General features: G+C 38.4%; 1 protein-coding gene across 2 annotated transcripts; it reads right to left on the bottom strand.

The window, feature by feature from the left end:
* Positions 1 to 743: 743 nt before the first annotated feature.
* CCNF (cyclin F) lies at positions 744 to 21,875 on the bottom strand. 2 transcript variants are annotated; one of them, XM_072417654.1, is made up of 17 exons: positions 21,750 to 21,875; positions 14,358 to 14,512; positions 14,144 to 14,250; positions 13,451 to 13,518; positions 12,622 to 12,839; positions 11,600 to 11,653; positions 9,202 to 9,306; positions 8,963 to 9,040; positions 8,017 to 8,168; positions 7,412 to 7,576; positions 7,195 to 7,318; positions 5,016 to 5,196; positions 3,427 to 3,514; positions 3,147 to 3,246; positions 2,718 to 2,851; positions 2,434 to 2,606; positions 744 to 1,180 (listed from the first exon to the last, which is right to left on the bottom strand). In XM_072417654.1, exons 1-17 carry the CDS (start codon positions 21,760 to 21,762, stop codon positions 825 to 827), a joined length of 2,271 nt encoding a protein of 756 aa, XP_072273755.1. In that variant the 5' UTR covers positions 21,763 to 21,875; the 3' UTR covers positions 744 to 824. The 2 variants fall into 2 exon arrangements, with proteins under 2 accessions (XP_072273755.1, XP_072273756.1); XM_072417655.1 differs by having other exon boundaries at positions 2,718 to 2,848.
* Positions 21,876 to 23,008: the final 1,133 nt, after the last annotated feature.

Below are 23,008 nucleotides of genomic sequence, written 5' to 3'. Positions count from 1 at the left end.
CAGCAAAACTCTTTCCACAGAATGATGCGTTTTAAGCATATGTTATGTGTGTTATTTACTTGTTAAACTCTCCCTTGTGTAGACATAGGATGCTGTTAGTGCCGCAAGCTTCGATAAGATGTCAGCAGCCCCAGAGCTTTAATTCAAATGACACCCTATGGTAATCCCTTCTCCACCTACATATTTGTTTAAGTAAAGAAACACTGGTGTAAGTAAGAACCTAACATACTTGACATTTCTGTGATTTTACCAGCAATTTAAATTGGTGACACAGTATCTTTGATTCAGTTAAATACACACCTTATGCATCACCACAAAAGGTGCAAAAGTTACAGTTTGTTTTCTACAGAACACAGCCTGCACAAAAAAAGACCGTACTGTGCCAGCATGCTGGATCTTTCTGTAGGAGTCCAATACAACCCACCTTACCTACGGAATCACAGTTATGACCTTGTAATCATAAAGCCTAAGTTCCCTGTTCCTTGTGATCCTGTGGCAGTAGGGCAATGAAATACCTGAATGCTTTCATATATTGGTTTCTTGCATGCTGCGAAAATCAGAATTTTCTCCAGGTCAGAATAGCAAAATATTGAAGGCAAAATGATAGCCGCAAATTTTTACCCTCAGATTTCCTCTTGGCCCCCAAACAATTCATTGGGCTATATGAATACACATTTATTTGCCCTGAAGTTATGGGTAATTTCTCTGCAATACCCTAATTAGACTGAACAAATCAGACTGACAACAGTTTTTTTTTTTAAATGACAAAAAATATATATATTTACATATAACTTTCTCTGTACATTAAAGAACATAAGGTTACTTTACATGGAATCAGCAACATTTTCGTCACTGTGCTGTGCTTGGTTTTTCCTTTTCACTTGCCTTCGGGCAGTCTTGAAATGCACTGGGCTAGGCTGGGGGAAAGGGATGGGAGCCAGCTTGTTGTTTAGCAGTCCTGGGGTTGGGGTTAGAGGAAGGCCAATAGGTGAGGAAGTGGGACTGCTCACTGAGGAGTATCCAGAGCTGTTATCTGTGCTAATTTGCAATGGATGAAAAGAGAGGTCTAGTTTTTCAGGTAGCAGCGGAAGTTCAGTTGCATCCTCATCACTGGAGTCCTGGCAATGATGCTGTTCTGGATGGATCATAGAGATGTCCAAGATGCCGCTTGGACAAGTGACTAGAAGAACACAGGTAACAAAACAATTTTATAAAACACTTTTAAGCACCATTTTGGCATAATATTTGACAAATTCTGCTCCTGTTCTAGATAGCATCTCATCTTGCATTGTTGTGCACAGATTTGCATAGAAAGGCACAGGTGTGTATTTTTGTCTATGCTAATGCTTTAGCAGCTTACCTAAATGAATGGGCTGTACAGGGGTCATTTTTAGGGTTTGACACCAGAGCCGACCTCCACAGCTTTACTGTTTAGTCACTAAAATATTATTTGGATGCTAGGCCTTTTTACTGAGGCATAGACCTCAGTAAAGGATACAGTTTCATCAGTGAAGATGGGGGATCCAGCAAACCTGGAATGGATTTCTTCAAAGTCATTGGCTAGCAAATGTTTTAAACCCTGGCCCAGATCCATTCCAGGTTTGCTGGATCACTCAGCTTCACTGATGAAAGTGTATCCTCTCCAGACTTGAAGAGATTTAATTAATCAGGCCCACTGTCTTGAAACTGTTATGTTGCCTATGACAGCCTAATAACACGTTGCTTACTTTCCTATTTGTAGTATGAATTCAGATATTACGGTAGCTTATGCCCCAAGTGTGTCTGTCTGTATAAGTAATTTCGAAATAAATTTATTAGGAACTACCAAATCCTTATAACTGCAAAATAAGCTACAATAGCTCAATTTTGTAGTCTACATTCTGTCCTGTAAAACAGCTATTTTCTAGAGCAGAAAGAGGAATTAAAAAAAGCAAAAATGATTTTTTTTTCTGTGGAACATTAATACCAAGAATTGCTAGCTCATCCCGGGACACTTTGTCACAATAATTTGTGATGGTAGGGGAAGGGGAGAGATAAATGAGATGCCATGTTCATCTTTTATGAAGCCTTGGACTACTGACACAATCTGTTCAGCCTTTACAGCTTTCAATATCAGGGCTTGCCTGTATTGAGTCCTATGGACGCAATCAAACTCTAACATGTGTGGTCAGTTATACTTTTTAGCTTGAGAGAAATGAGGATAAATGGAGGATGTGAATTTCATCAGAGGGTTATGGTCTGCTTGTAGGCATGAGGCAATGCAAAAAGACAACAAAGTCCAATCCTAACTGAAGTGGGTACTGCAGTATAAAAATATTTCTGAAACTTTTGATGTTCCTATCGAAACCTTCACATGTATGCAGGAACCATTTGGACACTGGCGCCACACAAACACTACAGATGATTTCTGTAAAAACAAATAAAGGAGCTCACCATCTCCCTCCTTTTCCCCCTCGCTTTCCCGATCTCCTTCATATCCAGAACAAGAAGTATCAAGACTCCAGTCCAAGAAGTCTCCAAGTAGTGCTTCTTCCTGGTTGGAAAGTTCAGCTGTGGGAGTGGTGACAAAGCTGTCCCGGTCTTCCTGAAGGCTATCCTCTCTACGTCTGAGAAAAGAAACATCTAAATCACCAAAAAATTCTAGACACAATTTAGATACCCATAATTATGGATTCCTTCATCGTGCATTGTTAATCAATCCATTTTCAATGTTTTACCTTTTTGTCTTGTTCCCTGAAGGAGAGCAAAGAAAGGATTGAACATCGGGGAGATCAGGCAGTGTTGTAGAGTTTTCTGAATCCTGGATGGAGATCCCGAGCAGAGCACACAACTGGCTGTGGTCCATCACCTGCTGACAACAGTAATCACACCATTACTTTGGCCCATTCTCACCACTAAATAGGCAACCTGGAGGAGCAGTGGGTGTCGTTATAATCTTAATCAATCAATCAATCAATCAAGTACTAATAGGTGAGGTGCTTATTTGATTGGTAGACAACAGAAAGAAATATAAACTATGCAACCAAAATTCCACTGTGTGTGTTTCTAGGGAAGTATAGAATAAAAAATATGACTGGTTGTTATAACATTTCTTCAGGGGCTTTTCATGGTAAAATCAGTAATTTGTTAATATTCTTCAGTCTCACCTTTTCATTGCTGATATGACCATAGAGGTCATTTTGAAACCTCTGTTTAACCGCAGTGAGGGACATCTGCCTGTAATCCTTAGGTGCATCATCATGGAAGCTATGAAGAATAAGGGACATTAAATTATCACTTGCGTAAGTCTCTGATATTACTTCTTTTACTGATCTATAGACAACGCAAGCAAGCCAAAGATTAGTCACTAGACAGATTTGTTCATATGGGAAACCAGCCAATAAGCGACTCATAGTTTAGCAAATCTAGATGATGTGGTACACTTACCATTTCTTGTGCAGGAGAAGAACACAAGGGGTGAGATGTTCCAGGGTGAAGCCTGTACTTTCTACCAATTGGGCAGGCCATGGAAGTGCTGGGGGAGAAACAAAGGGAGAAAACTCCATGAGGAAAAGCTAAAACATGGCTAAAGCTGCTGGAAGCAAACAAATATCTCTTCCATAAAATGGAAAAGTAGTTCTGCATATATCTGCATATGTCAAGCATTCTACTATTAAGTTTACTAAATTATTGACATGACACATAGGGTGGAGATTATACGGAAGGGCTTCATTATTTGGGAGTGCCATGGCAGCATGTCTAAATACAGCTCTGCTGGTACAGTTTGTAATTTTCTAACTATCTTTATTTACCTCACATAAACACATCCAATGGCATATCAATCCCCTTTAAATAAATGCAGCAAATATAGATAACACCAAATGTTCCTAATTTTCATCTTGGCATTTATCTTTTCCAGTTAGCCCTGATCGTAAAAATCCTTTTAGTCCCTGTTAGCCTCCTCCTCTATGTGGCCCTGAATCTACACCACTGTAAACTGGATGTGTTTACTGGTCATTTGCCCCTTTCCTTAACCCATCAGCAGGTCTACTTTATGGCATTTATGTATTTATAAGAAAAACTTTAGCTTGTAAAGCAGCACTCAAATTGGGAGATGTAGAAGCCAGTTTTGGGTTCAATCAGATACACTGCACACTGTATAGTTTCAAAAAAGGTTATATGGCCTGACCAGCCAGTATCCCCAATTACAAGGTGGTAGAACAGAGGCGACCAAGTTGTGTCGCTTAAAGTGAAACTAAATCGGCATTTGTATTTGTGAGCTTTTGTCATAATCAGCAAATATGCACAGCATATTTGCTAATAATGGCACTTACCCTTTTCTAAACACCCTGCGACAATGTCATGTTCAGGATCCTGTCACCGCTGCATGCCTGAAGCTACCAACTTTGGCACCAGGTCTACCAAAATCCTCTACAGCATTGAGCAACTACTGATAATGTTACTCCCTTGTGCATGTACAGGAGTTACATTGTCCTGACATCTAGGTCTGTTTATGACACCACCCAGAATGGAGCTGGGCTCTACATTGCATGGCAAGTAAAAAATAAAAACCCACCAGTTTTTTTGGCACATAAGACTTTGAATGTCCTTCCTGCCAAAAAAGACATCCTCCTGGTCACATTTTGAATTTTGGGTTTCATCCTTAAATACAGTATGGAAAAATTGGGTCATAAAGCTGGCTTTGCTTTTAATAGGGACTTTAGGTAACTCTTAGAACTGGATAGACTGAAGTACCTTTAGCGGAACATCATTTTCTTTTTATATGGCCGTTTCCCTGGAGAATCGATTTATATATGTCATATTTATTTGACTAACAAGAGATAGAAAATTGTATTTGGTAGCCTAAAAACACACTATAAAACAATATAATAAAAGCTCCACAAAACCAATATAATTTACTCATCCTCCAAAACAAAATCATAAGAAAAATAAATATTTGGTTAAACTACACCCTGCAGGTTGTTAGCAATGCAAAACACTGCAGAGGCAAAGACCTAATGACAATGCAGACCCACCTTGTTTGTGCAGGATTCGGGCTAGAAGGAGAGCCCCAGCAGCAATCTGAGCTGGAGAGTAAACAGAGAGCTCAGTGTAGAGCAGGGAGAGTTCAGAAATGTAGCTGCAGAGATGCATAGTGCTCCTGTCCACAGATACAATATTAAACAGAACATCTTTGTAGTCGATCACAGTGGGTACCTTAAAATACAAAAGACAAATTTATATTAATGGTTTTGATTTTGTTTTGTAACATTTATGGAAATTATGTAAAGCACCTCTGTAAAATAAAATGATAAAAACAGCTTGAAAAATAAGTAATATTTAATGCAACCGCCATGTAGCTCTGCTTAAAGAAAATCCTCTGACAGGAGTGTTATCAGCAGCAGCAACCACCAAGTACTGTGAGGAACCAATAGATAAACTCTACAAAAGGTGTCTGTTTCTCTTACTTCAGAGGAAGATTTCTAATGAAAAGAATGGTGTTCTAGAGTATCCCCTCTCTACTTTTTCAAGAAGAACCATCAGACATTGTATTTGTGATGATAGGGTTGTTTTAAAGCTGAGCGCCAGGAAGATGTAAACTTAATGATAGTGTAAAATTAGCTGAAAAAAATCTAATTCTGTTGCTGTATGAAGGATACAAGAGGTTGGTATCAAATCTAAATTAGATGCTTACACCAGTTGCTTTTAAAAAAAAAAAATTTACTCATTTTTACATAAGGATATACCCAAATTATTTTGTATTTTCTATTCCAGTTCAGTTGCTTTTTAAAAAAAATGGTTTCAATAATTTGCATTGTAATCTGTTTGGACAAAGATCACCCCAATAAATATATGTTATTGCTTTACTCCTGCAAAAAAGTTATCTGCCACAGATAGACTCTCCTTATCAGGAGAGTGCAGGACAAAGACACCAAGACTGATACAGGTAATCCCAAGCCCCTACCCTCTGTAAATAAAGACATTGTAATGACTCAATGTATAATAAAAGTGGACAAGGGTTAGGATGTGGGACAGAATGAGCAGACTTAGTCAATAGTAAAACTGTTTGAATAATTCCTTTTTATTTACCATAGTGCACAGTAAGCACTAAGGCTACGTACACAATTGCAATGGTTCTTGGACGATGAATGACAAATGACCCTAATGGAAGTGAAGGGGAAGAGAGCACATCGGGGTGCCGCTCTGTCGTTCTCCCCCATTATGTACAGCCAAATGGCTGGCTACAGGTTGCATTGCTAACTTTTTACATAACACTGGTTTGATAAGTGCACAGAAATGGACTGAAATCTGTGCAACAACATATTGACAAAATGCACTGCAGCAAAACACATATGTGGGAACGACATTGCTCTTATCAATGTGCCCAAGTTGAATAGAAAATATTAATTTGTTGGTGTCATTAGTGGATTAATGTAACCGTTTCCCCTATGAAACGTTAGTGGTTTGGGGTGAGAAAAAGGGTGAGACGCCAGCAGCCTGTCTCAGAGAGAAAATTAATATTTTCTATTCAACTCGGACACATTGATAAGAACTAAGAGAGTTTAGACTCCATTGTTATGTTGAATTTCAGCATGTGAATGCAGCATGCTGTGGTCTATGGTTCTTCTTTCCCTGGACCAATATGCAACTGCCATTCCAGCCTAACACTCCAAAGTTTAACATCTTATAAAACTATCAAGTGTTATTAACATCATTTTAACCTGTTGAGAAACTATCTTCTACCCACACTATCATACCAATCAATACGCAGATTTATTCAAATAACCAAAACTGCGGAAAATTATCATTCGCCCACAGTCTCCTAATATGATCCTAGAGGGTACTCTGGCGTGGGTATTCCCATAGTACCCCTTTCTTTAATTTCAAGCACTCCATTTCTCCATTTCTGTGATCTCAACAATCCCTTGCAAAAGCCTTAGTGGCAAAACGCGTTGGGACATGAGACCCACAATCACAAGTTTCCTTTTTATGTCTACAACTAATATTTTTATCAGGAAGATTGAACTTATAACCTGAAAATTAAGTACTATGATGTATAACCCAAGTCTTTAGCATAGAAGGTCTATGTTGTACCTAGGTTTAAAGTATTTGTTAATAAACCATAATTGTTTTTGCACTATACTGCTAAAAAGCCTGTCTTTTCTTTCCTCTCTTTACTTGTATATATTCCCTTTTAGTGTAAAGAGCACTCACCCTAATCTTTCCTTCCAGTGCAGAGATTATCTCGCCCATCATTCGTACCAGGTCCTCATATTTATAAGTGTTATCTGTCAGCCATACAGCTTCTCGGATGGTCAGGATCTCTTTACTAATAAACCTGTGAACATAAATAGAATATTGTCTATACTGTTCCAGTTACATTATCTGCTTTCTAATTGCCAAGACCGAAACAAATGCCACAAACACTCACCGTGTACAGATTACCATACAGGCAATGCCCACTAGCTGAAGCCGCGCTCGTGGTACACTTCGTAGCTTTAAGTACCGATCTACCAACCCTACAGTCATATGTAGGCACAGACTAGAGAAATCTTTCATAGTTGCTACTTCTACCAGCCAGTCTATTAGGATATACCTGAAGGAGATAGAGCAGAAAGTCAAAATACAGGCACAGATGAAACAAAAACAAACTAATGTCTGGCTGCCCAAATGCTAACAACTCTGACATTTTACAGGCCTTCTATAAAGTGTGTGGTAGCATATGCAAAGGTAAAAGTAGTAAAGGAAGGGAGAGGCTCTGCAGCGTTTTAGCGCTTTATATGCATGTTCTCCTTTCAGATCCAACTGAGCGTACACACCTAGGTAATATATATATATTTTTTAATTTAAGCCACAGAGACGATGTGTTGCAAAAAGACCAAAATCAAACATTCAGGCAAATCTGTTGATATGAAATGACTTCCACTGACAAAAAAAATCTACAAAGTGTTTAAAAGAAATTATTGTGAAATGATAGAAGCGTATCATTATGCAATGCCCTTTGTGACATTCTGTAGCAGAAGTTTCAGCACTTACCGCATAGTGTCATTCATCCCCTTCTGTTTGGTGAAAATGCTGGCCTTGTTGATGGGGATGGAGGACTGAAAGACTTGCGAGATTAGGTCAGAAGCTGCCCTGTACTCCTGTCCAAGCTGGTTCTTGTGCCCGCAGGACTTAGCGAGGGAAATCTTAATATAATGGGGAAGAGAATTGCTGAATTTAGTGCAATTATATGGGAAAAAAAATTCCATAGTAAATAAGCATGCCTCTGAAATTCCCTCATGTATTACACATTTCACACATTTGACCTGAAAAACAGTTTTATTAAGAGAAAACAAAGATCACATCAATACAACATAACACAACACTGTCTGGATATAAAAAAAAGTACACAAACCCCTGCAAACTTGGCCTGCGTAATCAAGACAAAAATTAAGAACTTAATAAAGCCGAACTGTAGACAAATATAAAATATACTATTGATTGCAGAGCTGTATTAATTTGTGTATCAATAAATTAAGTTTTTATGTAAAATCTGACCCGGTATTCTAAAACATTTAGCATTTAAAAGTGGTCACATGTGGTGTATATAAAAATTTGTATATACACACACATTAACGTACAACAAAATTTATAATAATCATCAGGCATATTATAAGTAATAATAAAAAAAAAAAAAAATCCCAATGAGCCTTCTAATTCCAAAGAGTCCAGCCAGCTAGGCCAGGTGGTGCAGAAGTGTGGTGGACTGTCTGTACTTAGGTATTGATTTTTAGAACTGTAATATAAATTTCATTAAAGGCTTCTAAATGATTTTAAGTTTGTGTTTTTAGGTATTTGTCTTGAAATTAAATTCGGTTTTGATTCTACAGGCAAAACCTCCAGTCTTTGTCCTCTATATCTATATTTTCAAAGGTATAAGATCAGCTTATGTCTGTATATATTTTATAACATTATGTTATTATGTCATGTTTTCTCTCACCTGTGCATCCCAGCAACCCCGAACAGCAAAGTCCCGCAATTGCCGTAGGCTTTGTAAATGCCTTCCAGGGTCAGATATCTAGAAGGCAAACAAAGCAAAATATAAATTCTAGGCAAAAAACAAACAAACACAAAAACAATGCAAATGGCAGGAAGACCTACTGAAGCTTTCATATTGTTCAGCCAATGTATGTTTTCAAATTCCAAATATGTTCTCCCATTATTAAAAATGCTACTCACCGCAGTTTTGTGTCTAGATTCCCATAAGAGGTAGGAACTGTGCAGACAGCCCTGAGCAGCAGATGCCTCCAGCAATCCTAGAGCTTCTTTTTTCCGGTCCTCATCCTATCACAAAAATAACCTTAAAGTGTTATAAACCAAATGACCAAAAAAAAAATTTACCTGCTCATGCACAAATTTTTGAACCTTGAAATCAGTTGAATTCAGAATGGACATTAGCATCTAACTTATATAGGAAACCTACGGCGGCAAACACCATATTGGGAGCTAAAAGTTCACACCCACTACCTCTCAAGAAAAGTATACCTTAGGATTAAAAGTAACTGTTTTAAGGAAAGTGACTTTGAAATAGTAGCCAAACGATTACGAGATTATGAGAAAGGGTTTTATAAAGGGGTTACAGCAAAGCTATCCTCAAGAAAGTGTATCACAAAGCGAAAGGGCATACATGTTTAGATCTAGTATTTAAAGAGAAACAACTTGTGAACAAGTAGGCCAGAGTAAGGATTATAACAAAATACTCATCACAACATCAGGAGAAAGCCAAGATTTGTGAGAAAATTTGGCCTATTTTGATCTCTGACCCACATATAAGCAAATATGTGGGTACACAACCCAATTTTGTATATAGAAAATCACTTTCATTAAGGGATAGACTAGTTCATAGTCACTTTAGCAATAAAGTTAAGTCTAAAATTTTGGGACCAGTTATTTGTACTTTTACCTGTGGAAATTGTGAGCAATGCAGATGGATCTATTCTCAAGAAGATCCATTTAAAATCTCAATTGAATTTAGAATGAAATTGATAGAGTGACGTGCAAACCTTTCGGAATAATTTAAATTGCATATTGCAGCTGTGGACGATTTTATGTCGGCAACACGAAACAACAATTTAATTAACAGATATGTGAACATGTTTACACAGACAAAAGTGGTAAACTTGTAACCCCCCGAAGCCACCATTTGGGGGTGCATCATAATTTTGATGAAAGTATGATGAGATTGATCGCTCTGTAATGTGTTTTTCCAAACTCTTGAGGAGGTGGCATGGACAGGGGAATTTTTACAGAAAGAAACCAGGTGGATTTTTGAACTAAAAGCTACACATCCACCTGGTCTGAACAAAATGCTGAGTTATAAACCATTTTTAGGAAAAGAAAAAAAAAATATGAGTCTATTTCGTCTTTTACACTTTCTTCCCCTTCTCTCTCTCCTCCCCCCCCCATTTTTTGTAATTGTTTGTACTTTTTTGTGATTTGGTGTTTTTTTTTTACTACAATACAAATTGGACTTGGAATTGAATGTCAAAAAATGGAAATTGATTATATTGTTGCTACTTTGTATGGTTAAAGTAAATTAAGGGTACATAAATATGTTAGTTTATGTTTCTGTTTAGAGTTTATTTTGAATATATATTAATTTGTGTAATGACTGTATTATATATTTTGTATATTGTTAATTGATTATTAAGTTCATTACAAATACAGACTATCACACTGGCTCTCTTAGGAATATCTAGGCAATGAAACGGTTCTTGGGCAGCTAGGGAGCGTCAAGCCACACGCTGTTTGACATAAGCGTTGGGGCTTTGTATGACTGGCTATGTTGTGCGGGGAACCGACAAATCAGAGAAGGATGGACGGCGGGCCTCCTAGGAGGGAGGGGCTGCCGATATCTTTGATCACAACCAATGACGTACTGTGCCTCCTAGAGCGCCGGCGTCATTTTGAACTGATATTTCAAATGCCACACAAATCAGAATTAGCATAAGGCCGTGTGAGAAATTAAATTGTGGGATCCTCATGCTGCAAGGAACACATATTGTATAAAGTGCTAAATACCCTCTTTGCATTAATATGCCTCGCTGGTGCTACTCTATAGTAGAGAATATGGATGGATCTATTCCCCATACCATATTGTAATGTCTGTGGACTGAATGACCCATCAGCAGGCTGCCCTAGAGTCACTTGGGGAAGCAGTCCTATAAATATGCATCTTTGTGAAAGCTGCAATTTAATAGTATTCTGGGAAGGGCAGAGCTGTATGGGACCACTGCTACAACAGGTATGAGCTGTCGGCTATCTCCTGCATTACTAGGTTTATAAAATATGAGACTCACTTTAAAGTGCATCTAAACCTAAAACATAAAATAAATTAAGTGCAGCTTACCAGTCAAATAAATATGTTGAATTTTTTAGATTATTTTCTTTCATTTGCACCTAAAGACCGTACCAGTGAAACGCTTCCTCATCATACTGCATGTTTGTCATTCAAAGACATGAATAAGGAGCATATCCTGCTCTCCTGTTCACTTACTTAGCATGAGGCATTCTGTAGTTCTTAGAGAGAGCCAATACATTTTTTGGACAAAGCTGCACACTTAGGCTAGCTTCTTACCTCAAAAAGGCTTAGGACTTTTGCCAGACAATACTGTATGGATCCCTGAAGAGCCTTAAATAAAAACAGAAATAGAAGTTATTTAATACATAGTATTTGCATTGTATGTAAAAATACACTTTAAACTAGCTGAATGAAAATTTTTAGCAAAAAACACATTCCAAAATAATAAATTAATGTAGAGATTTACACAGCTAAAGTTCTATGTTAATATTGACTTTTATATCTCCCATAGGGTATCCATGAGCACAAAATCATTGCTTGAAGAAAATATTTCAACAATGTCTAAACCCAAAAACATATTTTGGGCATTATATATATTACTTTTAGTTCATAGTGGAGGTGACTACACTCATTTTATGTTCTCACAATTTTTTAACTTTATTTTTAGCAGGTGATCCCGCAAATAACACAATTACCGCACCTACATATAAAACAGTAATATGTATGCGAATACTCCTGTATTTTTGGAAGGAGCCAGGGTTGTCACATAAGCTGGATGTCATCCATGTCCTCCTTTGTGCATCTTCAATATCTTGTGGATTTATGGAAATGGTGATTTACATAAAATGAGAAGGCAGCTTTTGATTTCTTTTAAGCATACAGTAAGTGAGAAGGACATGTATTTCTAGAATGATCTGTGCTTAGGGAAAATAATCTTAGCTTGAAAAAGTAAGAAAACAAATAAATGTAGCCACAACATGACTGGTAAACTGCAAAGGGTTACATTTTTGTTTTGGGGTTAGGATATGCTTAAAAAGCTGTATACCTGTGTTTATACAGCAATGTCACATAGAACAAGTGAAAAGGTTAGTGAAAAGGACTGAAGAAAAATAACTAAAAATGCATTCTAATAGTTTGAACCTAGCTAAGAAACTTATCTAAAGGTCTGTAACAGACCAAGACCCAGGGGACTCACCTACTGCATATATAGATGTCACTGTAGAAGACCCCCATAATGTTAAGGTCTACAGTAAACTAGGACTTTAAAAAAGGAAAGCTAATTTTCCAGTATTACTTACCCCTATAGAACCTTCCCCCTCCTTGGCCTGCCCTTGGCACTCCTCCTTTAGGCTGTCAAAGACCACAGCTTTGCAGCAACTTCCGGAGGCTGACCAGGGTGGCCGGATGAAAAGCCAGATAAAAGGGTTTGCAGAAGAATTCAACTTTTCAGTTAAGCTAAAGAAACGAGAGGCCTTCAGTCCATTCACCTCAGCTCGGCCATCATCCGACATAGATACTAGGGGAAAAAAAACAGTACTTTATTTATATTTTATTGTAACTCCCGCTTTACAATTCACAATGGAATAAGACATTTTGTGGCCTGCTACAAACAACTCAATTCAACGGCTTAAACATGAAACGACATACATCAAAGCAAGTGCCTTTTAAAAGTTTGTGGACACCCAACTCTTACACTTATATAAGCATGTTGGGCATGTTCAGCCTTATTCTTCTGAGAAGGCTTTGCACAAGAGTGCCTGTTAGAATTTTCACCCATATATTTAAAAGGCGATTTGTGACCTAGCTCACAAATAAGGTTTTAATTCATCCCAAAGGTGTAAAGGTCCGGGCTCGGTACAGGCTACTTGCTTTCCTCCATACCAAACCAAAAGTTAATGGAACTTCCTTTTGCACAGGGGCACAATCATGGTGGACAAGAAAAGAAACCTTCCTAAAAATGTTGTGATAAGGTTTGAAAAACACAATAGTGGATAACATCTTAGTGTGCTATAGAATTTATAGTACCCTTCAATGTACCCATGGGAATTCAATAATTTATTGGTATGTCATCATACTTTTGGCCATAAAAATGATTTGGATCAAATAAAGACACAAGGAGGTACTTACAGCCCTCATTATACAAATATGCGATTCCCAGCTTGACGCAAGCTTCAAAGTTCCCACATTCTGCTGCCCTAGGGAAAGGAGAGAGAAAAAAAATGTATTAATATGTCAGCAATGCTGCTAAAACCCTTTCAATGGCTGTCTTCAGTGGAACTCTTCATATGACTGTGAAGTGTAGCAGAATGTGAGCTGGAGATTACAATTTACAAATAATTTTCAGTTTAGGGTAACATTCTAAATAGAAATTGGACAAGGGCTAGTGTTTGATGAAACTATATTGTGTATAATAACTTGTGTGCTGTGTGGAGGCCACATAGACAAGTTATTGTCACATGGATTTCCTTATCTCTTGTATGAAACAGTTCTCCTAAAAATGGTTGATCTAAAAACTAAAAGCAGATGAAGATAAATATTCAATTTTGTATATTTAATAAAGGATTTTGCCTATGGGGAAATCCTACTGACTGCTAGAAAAAATGTTTTTGCTATCCGTGTTTCACTGGGGAGATTTTACTTTCTGTTCTACAGACTGAACATGAAAAATGAAAATCTTTCTAAATGTGACTATGAAATCAAAGGTTCCTCTGGTGTTACGACCAAGCATTTTATACTCAATTTTAAACTGCAATATCACTTCAGTGCCACTAAAGTAGAGAACAAGAGATTTTTAAATTAGTGCTCATTATTCATATTTACCTTTCAAAGAGATTCAGGTTATCTGGAGAAGGCCACACATCTTGAAAACAGGCCCGAGCCCAAACACTGCTGTGAGAGTCCACCAGGGACCTCAAATGAGGATGAACCTAGAAAATAGCAAATCCTTTGTAATTAATCTAAAAGGTTCAACCCTTTCCCCCCTCCGAGCTACTTTAAAGAGATGACACTAATGAAAATTAAAGCTCAATCTTACATTTCTCATGGAGAGGATATCTGTTGCAGGTAGGCACTCCAGAATATAAAGGAGGACATCTTCTGGAAGGTTGAGCAGCGTTAGAAGGCGCGGGCGTCGTTTCACCCTCCGCTTTGGTGGGGCCGTAAAGCATTTTGAGCAGCGACAGTGCAGGACTGCAAGAAAAAAGAAAGAGTATGATGAGGATAACTTAAACAGAACTGGCAATGCCCTAAATATCTACCCTTCGGTGCTCCCGGACAGATACGGGCTATGTTGGCATTGTCACAGTAAACAAGAAAAATATGGACCAGCTAATGTCATTACCAAGCAGGGTGTGTATTTATATTGGGATGAAGCAGGCTATTATTTACTGTAACGCATAGTGCGGTTTACATTTCCTGAGAGCTTAGTTTCTATATGGTCCTGCAGACAAATTGCCCCTCATCACCATATGTGAAGATGTCATTATCGATCACCATTTCATACTATGCTGTGAAAAATAAATCCTTTCCAGGTCAAAATATTTCTACATTTTTTAACAATTTATGTTTTGCTTTTAGCAGCAATTTATGGAGCAAAGGCAGATTTATTATCAATTCTTATGTTTTTGCTGCCTTAGCTAACATTGCTGTTTTTGTGTATTAATCACAAAGTAGTGGAATTATGGTCAGTAATACCACTATGACATAATATAAAATAATGGAAACTGAAGTATGTATTTCCCTTTTCTAAACTGAAATGCACAAACAAAACCCAAAAAACTGGAAGCTGATATTTTCCCCAGGCTCAATGTTCCACTTTCCAGCCCTTGATGTTAGATAAGTACTAAGGAAGGGTTCTGTAATATTCTCAGGAAGCTATGTACAGCTCCTTGCCAGACATTCTCACCAGTTTTTATCTTCTGCATTGTTTAAAGAAGCACAGGGTCCCATTTTAACACATCCCTCGATAGTATGGTGACTGCTAGCATTTATCAGTTTGTGATCTTCAGTACAAAAGCTATCTTTTGTGGGTCCTGGCAGTAAAGGTGTTTAACATACACCTGTGTGAAACTAATGCTCCAATTCTTTTCACTCCTTGTGCAGACAAGCCTAACGTGGAACTATAACTTAAGAGATGGAAAGGAGGCAGGTTGTTTATTGCAGAAAGGAACAGGTGATGTCCTTTTTAAAGTGAATCATTTTATTTTATTTTTTTAACTGGGTGGGAAAAATTGTAGGTGGTGGCAGCCCCTGTATTGTGACCGAAATCTTAAGTAACCACCCAAAAACAGCCAGGTGGTTACTGAAAAGTGCGGGGTGGCGCACCCAGCTAAAAGGGCCCAGGGAGAACACTGCTTACCTGAAAATTCATGTGCAGCTCAGTGTATGAAGCCAGATATCCTAGCATACCTTTGGCTGTTGGGAATGATTTATAGCTAATAAAAACATAAACTCAACAAAAGATGGTGTGAAGATGGAAGCAACGGTATTTGTCCAGGTAATTTTATTTTATAGGGACATTGCCTGTCTCTCTTGCAAGAATCTAAGAATCTGCCTGCTCACAATTTTTTATTTTGAAGTTTAGTTCCATTTGAATATATTACCAAAGCAATACTTTCAATGTCCGGAGCTGGTGAACATAGCTCTAAATGCACAGGAATATAAGAGGCAACAGCAAAAGATCATATTTGCATGGTTGCTTGGTATTCCTGGGGGTAGTAAAAATACAGCTTTCCTTTAATTATGTTCTGTAAGCATTTGTTACAATGTCACAATCTTAATTAGACTCCCACACACTCTGCAAGTGTTTAATGGTGCATCTGACGGATTGATAAGAAATAGGTTTGCATTGCATCGGCAATGCTCGATGAAAGGTTTAAATGAAAATAATAACCACGGATTTAAGTCATTGTCATTTTCAGTAACTAATCACATCCAGCGGTTTATTTAACTAAAAAGACCTATTCGATTTTAAGTAATAAATCAATGGAAAATTAAGACTTGTATCAATACATACAATGGCACAACATGGAAATATATTTTGGCAGCTTACGAGCATCTAATGTAACTGTAGTGCAAATTATCTAAATGATGGACCTAAATCATAGGATTTTTTTTTGTGGAGCTGACAAAACTAACTTTGTGTTTAGTTTGCTTGGTACAATGTGTCCAACATACAAAGGGTCTACTGGGTGAAGGTGTCAGTTCTCATTCAGAATCCTCTGCAGTGCCAAGAGACTGGACTGTCAACACTGCAAAGACAGAATCGATCCTAGAGGACCCAGTGGAAGCTTGAGCAAGAAATAGAGATTATAAAGTGTGCCCAACATCACAGAAATGCAAAGGCAGAAACCCCCTTCCTAAAACTTTCCTAAAACCCCCTTCCTAAAAGGGGACACGCACTAAAATGTATAGATCGCAAGTGCTGACCTGTTTCTGAATACTCTAGCTGCCTGGCTTCAAAACGGTGTAATTAGGCTGGAAGAAGAATGCAGCAACCACTATCAGACGTTCCATGTTTTTACTTGTTCTGGGTCAGTGATGCCTATTCATAAAAAAAAGTTTGTGATCACCATTAAGTGGTGATCAGCCTAAAGCCACTTATTTCCCAAATGGCACAAGGATGATTTGCTGCCAAGAACGTTCCTGTGCTTGCTAGCAATATAAAATAGTGTCACGGTGTTCAGCGGTTAGCACTCAGGCCTTTGCAGTGCTGGGTCCCAGGTTTAAATTTTGGCCAGGACACTATCTGCATGGAGTTTGCAGGTTCTCCCCATGTTTGTGTGGGTTTCATCACACGTACCAAAAACATGCAGTTAAGTTAATTGGCTTCCCCCGCTAAAAAATGACCTTAAGACTATGTTAATGACTTATGACCATGGTAGGGACATTAGATTGTGACTCCCTTTGAGGGACAGCTAGTGACATGTCTATGGACTTTGTACAGCGTTGTGTAATATGTCAGCACTATATAAATACTGTGTAATAATAATATTAGAGTCTATAGATATCTATAGAGTCTATATATAAATTCAAGAAGCCATTACAGCTTTGGTTGGAAAGTGGTTTGCTATTTCCGTGTTGGGCTCAATTGTAAACACAATATATCTGTGTATATGTTTGTGCTACCACCAATACTTTGCTGCACATCATTCTTGGACCAGCAGTGAAAACATCCAGGCAGCTGGTTCCCCTAGTTCCATTGTCCTTACCATATGCTCCCAGTTATAGGAAATCCATTCATATGGGTCATGTGAACCTGCTCATGGCGTGCTGCCAGCAAATATCTAACAGCTGCCTGATCTTTAATTAAAGTTGAAATGTGCAATGTGTGGGCATGACAGCATGTGATGTATAGGAAGCTTCCTCTTATAGATTTCAAAAAGTGTACCAGAATTTCCCCATGCTAGAAAATTTTTGAACTGCTGATTACAACATTAAGAATGTGTGCTACCTTTACAATGAGGTAGATTGTCTGCTTATAAAAATGCTCTAGTATATAAAACCTATGCTACTAGAATTATAGCAAACCTCAATCAAGGAACACTCACACCAATGGTCTTGGAATTGCTTTTTGCCAAAGTGTGAAAATGACAGGTTCTCTTGAAAACTCACCTCCGCCACACTACAGTGCTCAGCCCAGAAATTGAAGAAAAGAAAAAAAGAAATTGTAGGCGGGTGGAAGCCCCTGATTTGTGACCAAACTCTTCAGTAACCACCCAAAAACAGCCAGGTGGTAGCTGAAAATTGCCGGGTGGTGCGCCCAGCTAAAAGGGGCTGGGGAGAACAATGCACTATATATATATATATATATATATATATATATATATATATATATATATATAGATTAGGTTTTGGCCCTGTCAGTGTATCTTATACAGGGTTTTTAAACCAGCAAATACCAAACGACAGTGTGCAGGCTTGGTGATTGACTGCTCAGGCCCAAGCACAGCAACCCAGGGAAAATAAGTCACATTCTGCACTATAGCACCCGGTATTACCAAGGACTGTGACAGAGTATGGAGTATGGTGAAGACCGTTGTAACTATTAGGGGATTTATATTTTTTTTTACTTTTTGGTTTTAAACACATACACACTTGTTTGTTTGCCACCTGAAGTTCATATGATTTAAGAACTTTTTTTCTATGTCTGCTGACAATAAAGGTAATTTTTACAAAGCGAATATACTGAGAGATTATGTAAACTGCTATTACAATCATGGGTCTAAAATAAATTGCTGGTCTGGTTGGTATTCTGATTCTCAGTCATACCCTTAGAATCACTGACAGAATGAATATGCAGCTTGGGTGTTCCTCTAATTTATAGCAGTTATCTGTATGCTTGTTTTAGGTGACTGATGCTGCCAAATGAAAAGCCTTGCATCCAGGCAGTCTTTGCAATGAGCTCAGTAATGGCAGCTTTCATCATCCCTCAGTGACAGGTCCACTTTAATGGGGCCCAAATATTCCAATAGGGTGCTTAATGCACAAGAATACAAGAAAGGGTGCAGGTAGTATATTTGTCAGTGTGTCATATCAAATGTTAGCCACACGTGCTTTAGCAGGGTTGGGTGACATTCAGAAAGAACAGCATTGCACAAAAATAGGAAATGTGAACTGCAGCACACCACAGTTAGGAAAAATTAGGAAAAAAAATTTGCATGGAAGGGTGGTGATAAATCTGCACATCTTCAAGCCAGGCCTGCTTTGAAATGCAGAAAGTAAGGTAAACTAGGGTATATTAAGATTTAAAGGGTCATTCCATCTAAACTTCACATTATTAGCAGTTATCATCAAGTAAGCCAAACGACCATTTACCATATCAATGTTATTCTGCATTCCTGCCATGGCCATTACCAGGACATCCTATTCTAGCCGTTATATATCCCAGCCCCCAACTGTAACTGAAATATTACTGGCTGCATGGATCCCTCAGAATAAATAAAAACAGTTATAAAGATGTGACTTCTATTTTTAGCAGTTGGGATCGGTATATTCTAATAAAGGAAACAAATTATTTGCTATGTCAGTCACTTTTGCTTTCATGTCAGTTTTAGTAAATTATTCAAAATTTTGCAAAAATGATAAAACATAAAACATAACATAACATGGTGAAATAAGAAAAAAAAAAAATCACATGTCTCATTATATAATAATAATAATAATGGAGTACACATTAACCCTTCACTGGCCTTCTCAATGATCTCTGGGCCCTCCCCTCACAACCAGCTACTGGCTGCCAGCAAGTTTATTTTCAAACTTCACCCGCCCATCAATCAATTAACTTTCCCAATCAACAAAAACTAATAATTGTGCTAGGCTATTTAAATATAAAGAGTGCAATGTACAAAATGCACAGACAATGCCTAAAACCTGACAGACACAAGGCAAAACCTAAACTGAGCCAAAGCTGAAAAGGTCAATATTACTAAACTAAGATCACACAATTAGCTTCACCTTTTGTGTATTTGTACTAATATATCACACAAATTACTGTATTTGTTTTATAGATCACACACTGCACAAATTTACTTTTTACAGTAAGAACTCTTTACTTTTCAAATTTATACCACACATTCCCGGCCTTCTCATACAAAGATATTGTGTGTATATATTGTATTATTTGTAGATAGATCTCACAATTTTGTGCACTTTTTATATGTATTAAAAAAAAATCACACAGCTAAAGATTTTGATATACAACTTGATGTAATGATAAATATACAAATCACACATTGCCATACAAAGATCTCACACACACAATTGTAATTTTTGAATATAAACTTAGTGTATTTTATATACAAATCCAACATTTTACTGCACTTTTTCATTGACATATCACGTAATAAAAAAGTACATAAGATCAGACAAGCGAATGCACTTTTAGCATACAAATCACACACATTGCATTCAAATGTCTCACACACAAATACACTACACCCTTGTATTTTATAATATAAAGATCTCACACAAATTAGTAATTTATATACAAATCACACAATTTAATGCCCTTTAAATATACAAATCACACAAATAGCTCAAACACTACACAATTGTCTCATATAATTTAATGTATTTTGTATATTCCAGTCACACAATTATCTTCATATTTAATATATAAGGATCACACACACTTCTTAATGTATCACAAAATATTTACACTTGATCTAACATTACATTCAATGTTTTAAATTGAAATATAGAAACAATGTAACTGTTTGGAACACAAATGCAGTAAAGCAAATGTTCTGGGACTGATAAACTTTTAAATATTTACACTAAATTTACTAACTAACTAATCTTTCAACTAAAATATTAAATCATTTAGCAGCATAAAGGGGGATGCAGAATAAATTAAATATTGACCATGCAAAGGTTTGACAATTCTTGGGGATCTTTTTGAGAGAGTGGAGGAAAAGCTGCTCCCCCTCCTCCTTCTGCTCACTACCAACTTTGGAGGGAGATTTAAAATCCAGAGAGCAGGAAGTGGCCATTGGGGTTGTGCACAGCAGGGGATTACAGCTGCCTATAGGGACATACTGATGGAATTCCAGCACTTTATTAGGGGAATATACAACTGCTATCAATAGCAAAGGCTGGGATTTATAACACTGAGATCTGTATGGACATATAATGAACTTCTACATAGCTATATACTGAAAGGGAGGGGAAGGTTAACCAACTGTTGCTGCCAGAAAACTACAAGTACCAGGAATCCCTGGCAGAGGCATAATGATGATTGTAGGGCTGTGATACATATTGATCATCACGCACATTAGTACAATTGTGAAATTTTTGGGGGCTCTATGAGGTCCCCCCTCCCCCATATAGTGGCCTTTAATACACTAAACGGGAGGGAAACTTTAGCAATGTGTAATCCCGTGGCTACCAGTGAACTACAAGTACCAGCAAGCCCTGGCAAAGGTAAAATGGGACTTGTAGGTCTGTGATTTATCATAGATCATCATGCACATTACAGTTATGTACAATGCTGAGGTTTCTAATGGCTCTCATCAAGTCAGCCCCTATATAACAAACTATTTATTAAAAAGGAGGGAAAGTTGGCCAAGTAGAACCAACTTTTTGCCAGGGGACTACAAGTCGCAGGAAGCCCTGCTGGTGAGGCATGATGGGAGTTTATTGTGATTCACTATAATATAATACTGCCCCATGGCAATACATGCCCAGGGATAGGTGGCTAGCAGGGCAAGTTTTATTCTGCCCTTTAGGGGGCATAAGAGAGCAGGAGGAAAAGAGGGCCCGTTGCACCTAAAGGGCACTTTTGCCCCTGGTAGTGACAGATAGGTGGCAACAGGTCCAGCTGGGACCCCACAAGCAATTAACGCCTGTGCTAAACATGGCAGGAGGCTACAAAGGCAGCCATAGAAGGTAGGTTTGGTACAGGCACAACACCCCTCGGGACACTTACCGCCTCCCTTCATCCTGGCAGGTGAGTGAGGTAGATGGGCGAGCTGGGTGCAGGGCGGCCGCCTGGTACAGCAGTCAAATTTCGGTGTGAGCTACCAGCCGGGCCGCGCTTCCACCACCACTAAAGCCACACCCCCTCCTCATTGCCATTCACTGTAATGATTTTCCTCCCCCTAAACATAAAGTAACTATAACCACGCCCAAAATACAGACCTGGCCTATCACTGACCAGAAACCCATGCTAGAAGTGGGCGGATTCGTATCCATGGAAACATTGAAAAAATCCCGGAAGCTTCAAGTGTTTTAACTGGTTCTTTAACATTCATTGTGAACTTTACACAGATATCGGTGTTTCAGGCTATTTAACGTTCGATCTATCGATCAGTGCAATATCGCAACTTTATTGTCTGATTTGGTGTAGTAATAAACCGCGTGCCCTTAGTCACTATGGCAGCTAGCGCTTCGCATGCGAGCAGCGATTGGTCCGTGATGTGAGCAACACGCCGTAGCCACGCCTTTTCCCAGAGACCAGCGCGTATTTTTTTGAACTTCAGGCAGGCTAGCTGGTATTGGTTGGTGATTAGGTCTGACCCATTGCGTGATGTCGTCACGTGATGCGCCCAATCAGTGGAAAGCCGGAAGCGGCGGGGGTTATCTAAGGACTGTGAGTAGTACTCTAGCACGCGCAAGTGTAGGGGCGCGAGTAAATTCGAAACACGCTGAGGTTCTGATTGGGCGGAGGGCTGGACTCGGCTCTTTAAACTGGAGGGAGGGGCGTAAGGTGAATTCAGAGAGTTCTTAGTTACCATGGTAATAGGGGAAAGCCAGGGTTTCCAATACCCCTGTTTAGGAAGGGCCACTCCAAACAGGGGCCACATTCCTCTGCCTCTCATTTCTAATTATAGGCATCAGTTTAAAATTACAAAAAAAGCTGTTTGTGTGTCCAGTAATATTAATAAACAGGATTTATATAGCGCCAACATATTACGCAGCGTTGTACATTAAATAGGGGTTGCAAAATAACAGACAGACACTGGAGGAGGAGGGGAACCTGCCCAGAAGAGTAATATAAGACATACATCAGGAATTTAGAAATCTTCCCCAAGTTGTGCTATTTTAGGGGTCCATTTCCACCAATATGTTCTGATGCGTTGCAATGCGCCATACACACCTGCAGCCCAATGCATGGTAATACTGTGCACTGCACCTCGCTGCGCCACACAAAGCCTGCACAGGCTGCATGATTTTTGTTTTTGTGTC

Source organism: Pyxicephalus adspersus, chromosome 7 (assembly GCF_032062135.1).
Source record: "Pyxicephalus adspersus chromosome 7, UCB_Pads_2.0, whole genome shotgun sequence".
Classification (NCBI taxonomy): Eukaryota; Metazoa; Chordata; class Amphibia; order Anura; family Pyxicephalidae; genus Pyxicephalus; species Pyxicephalus adspersus.
Note: the sequence above shows the minus strand (reverse complement) of the source record. Positions and strands in the feature narration are given on the sequence as shown.

Coding starts and splice junctions, on each gene's coding strand:
- CCNF (XM_072417654.1), bottom strand. Junction 9,041..9,201: donor AATCTAGACACAAAACTGCG/GTGAGTAGCATT, acceptor TTTGCCTTCTAG/ATATCTGACCCTGGAAGGCA. Junction 1,181..2,433: donor GGGGGAAAAGGAGGGAGATG/GTGAGCTCCTTT, acceptor GTGTTCTTCTAG/TCACTTGTCCAAGCGGCATC.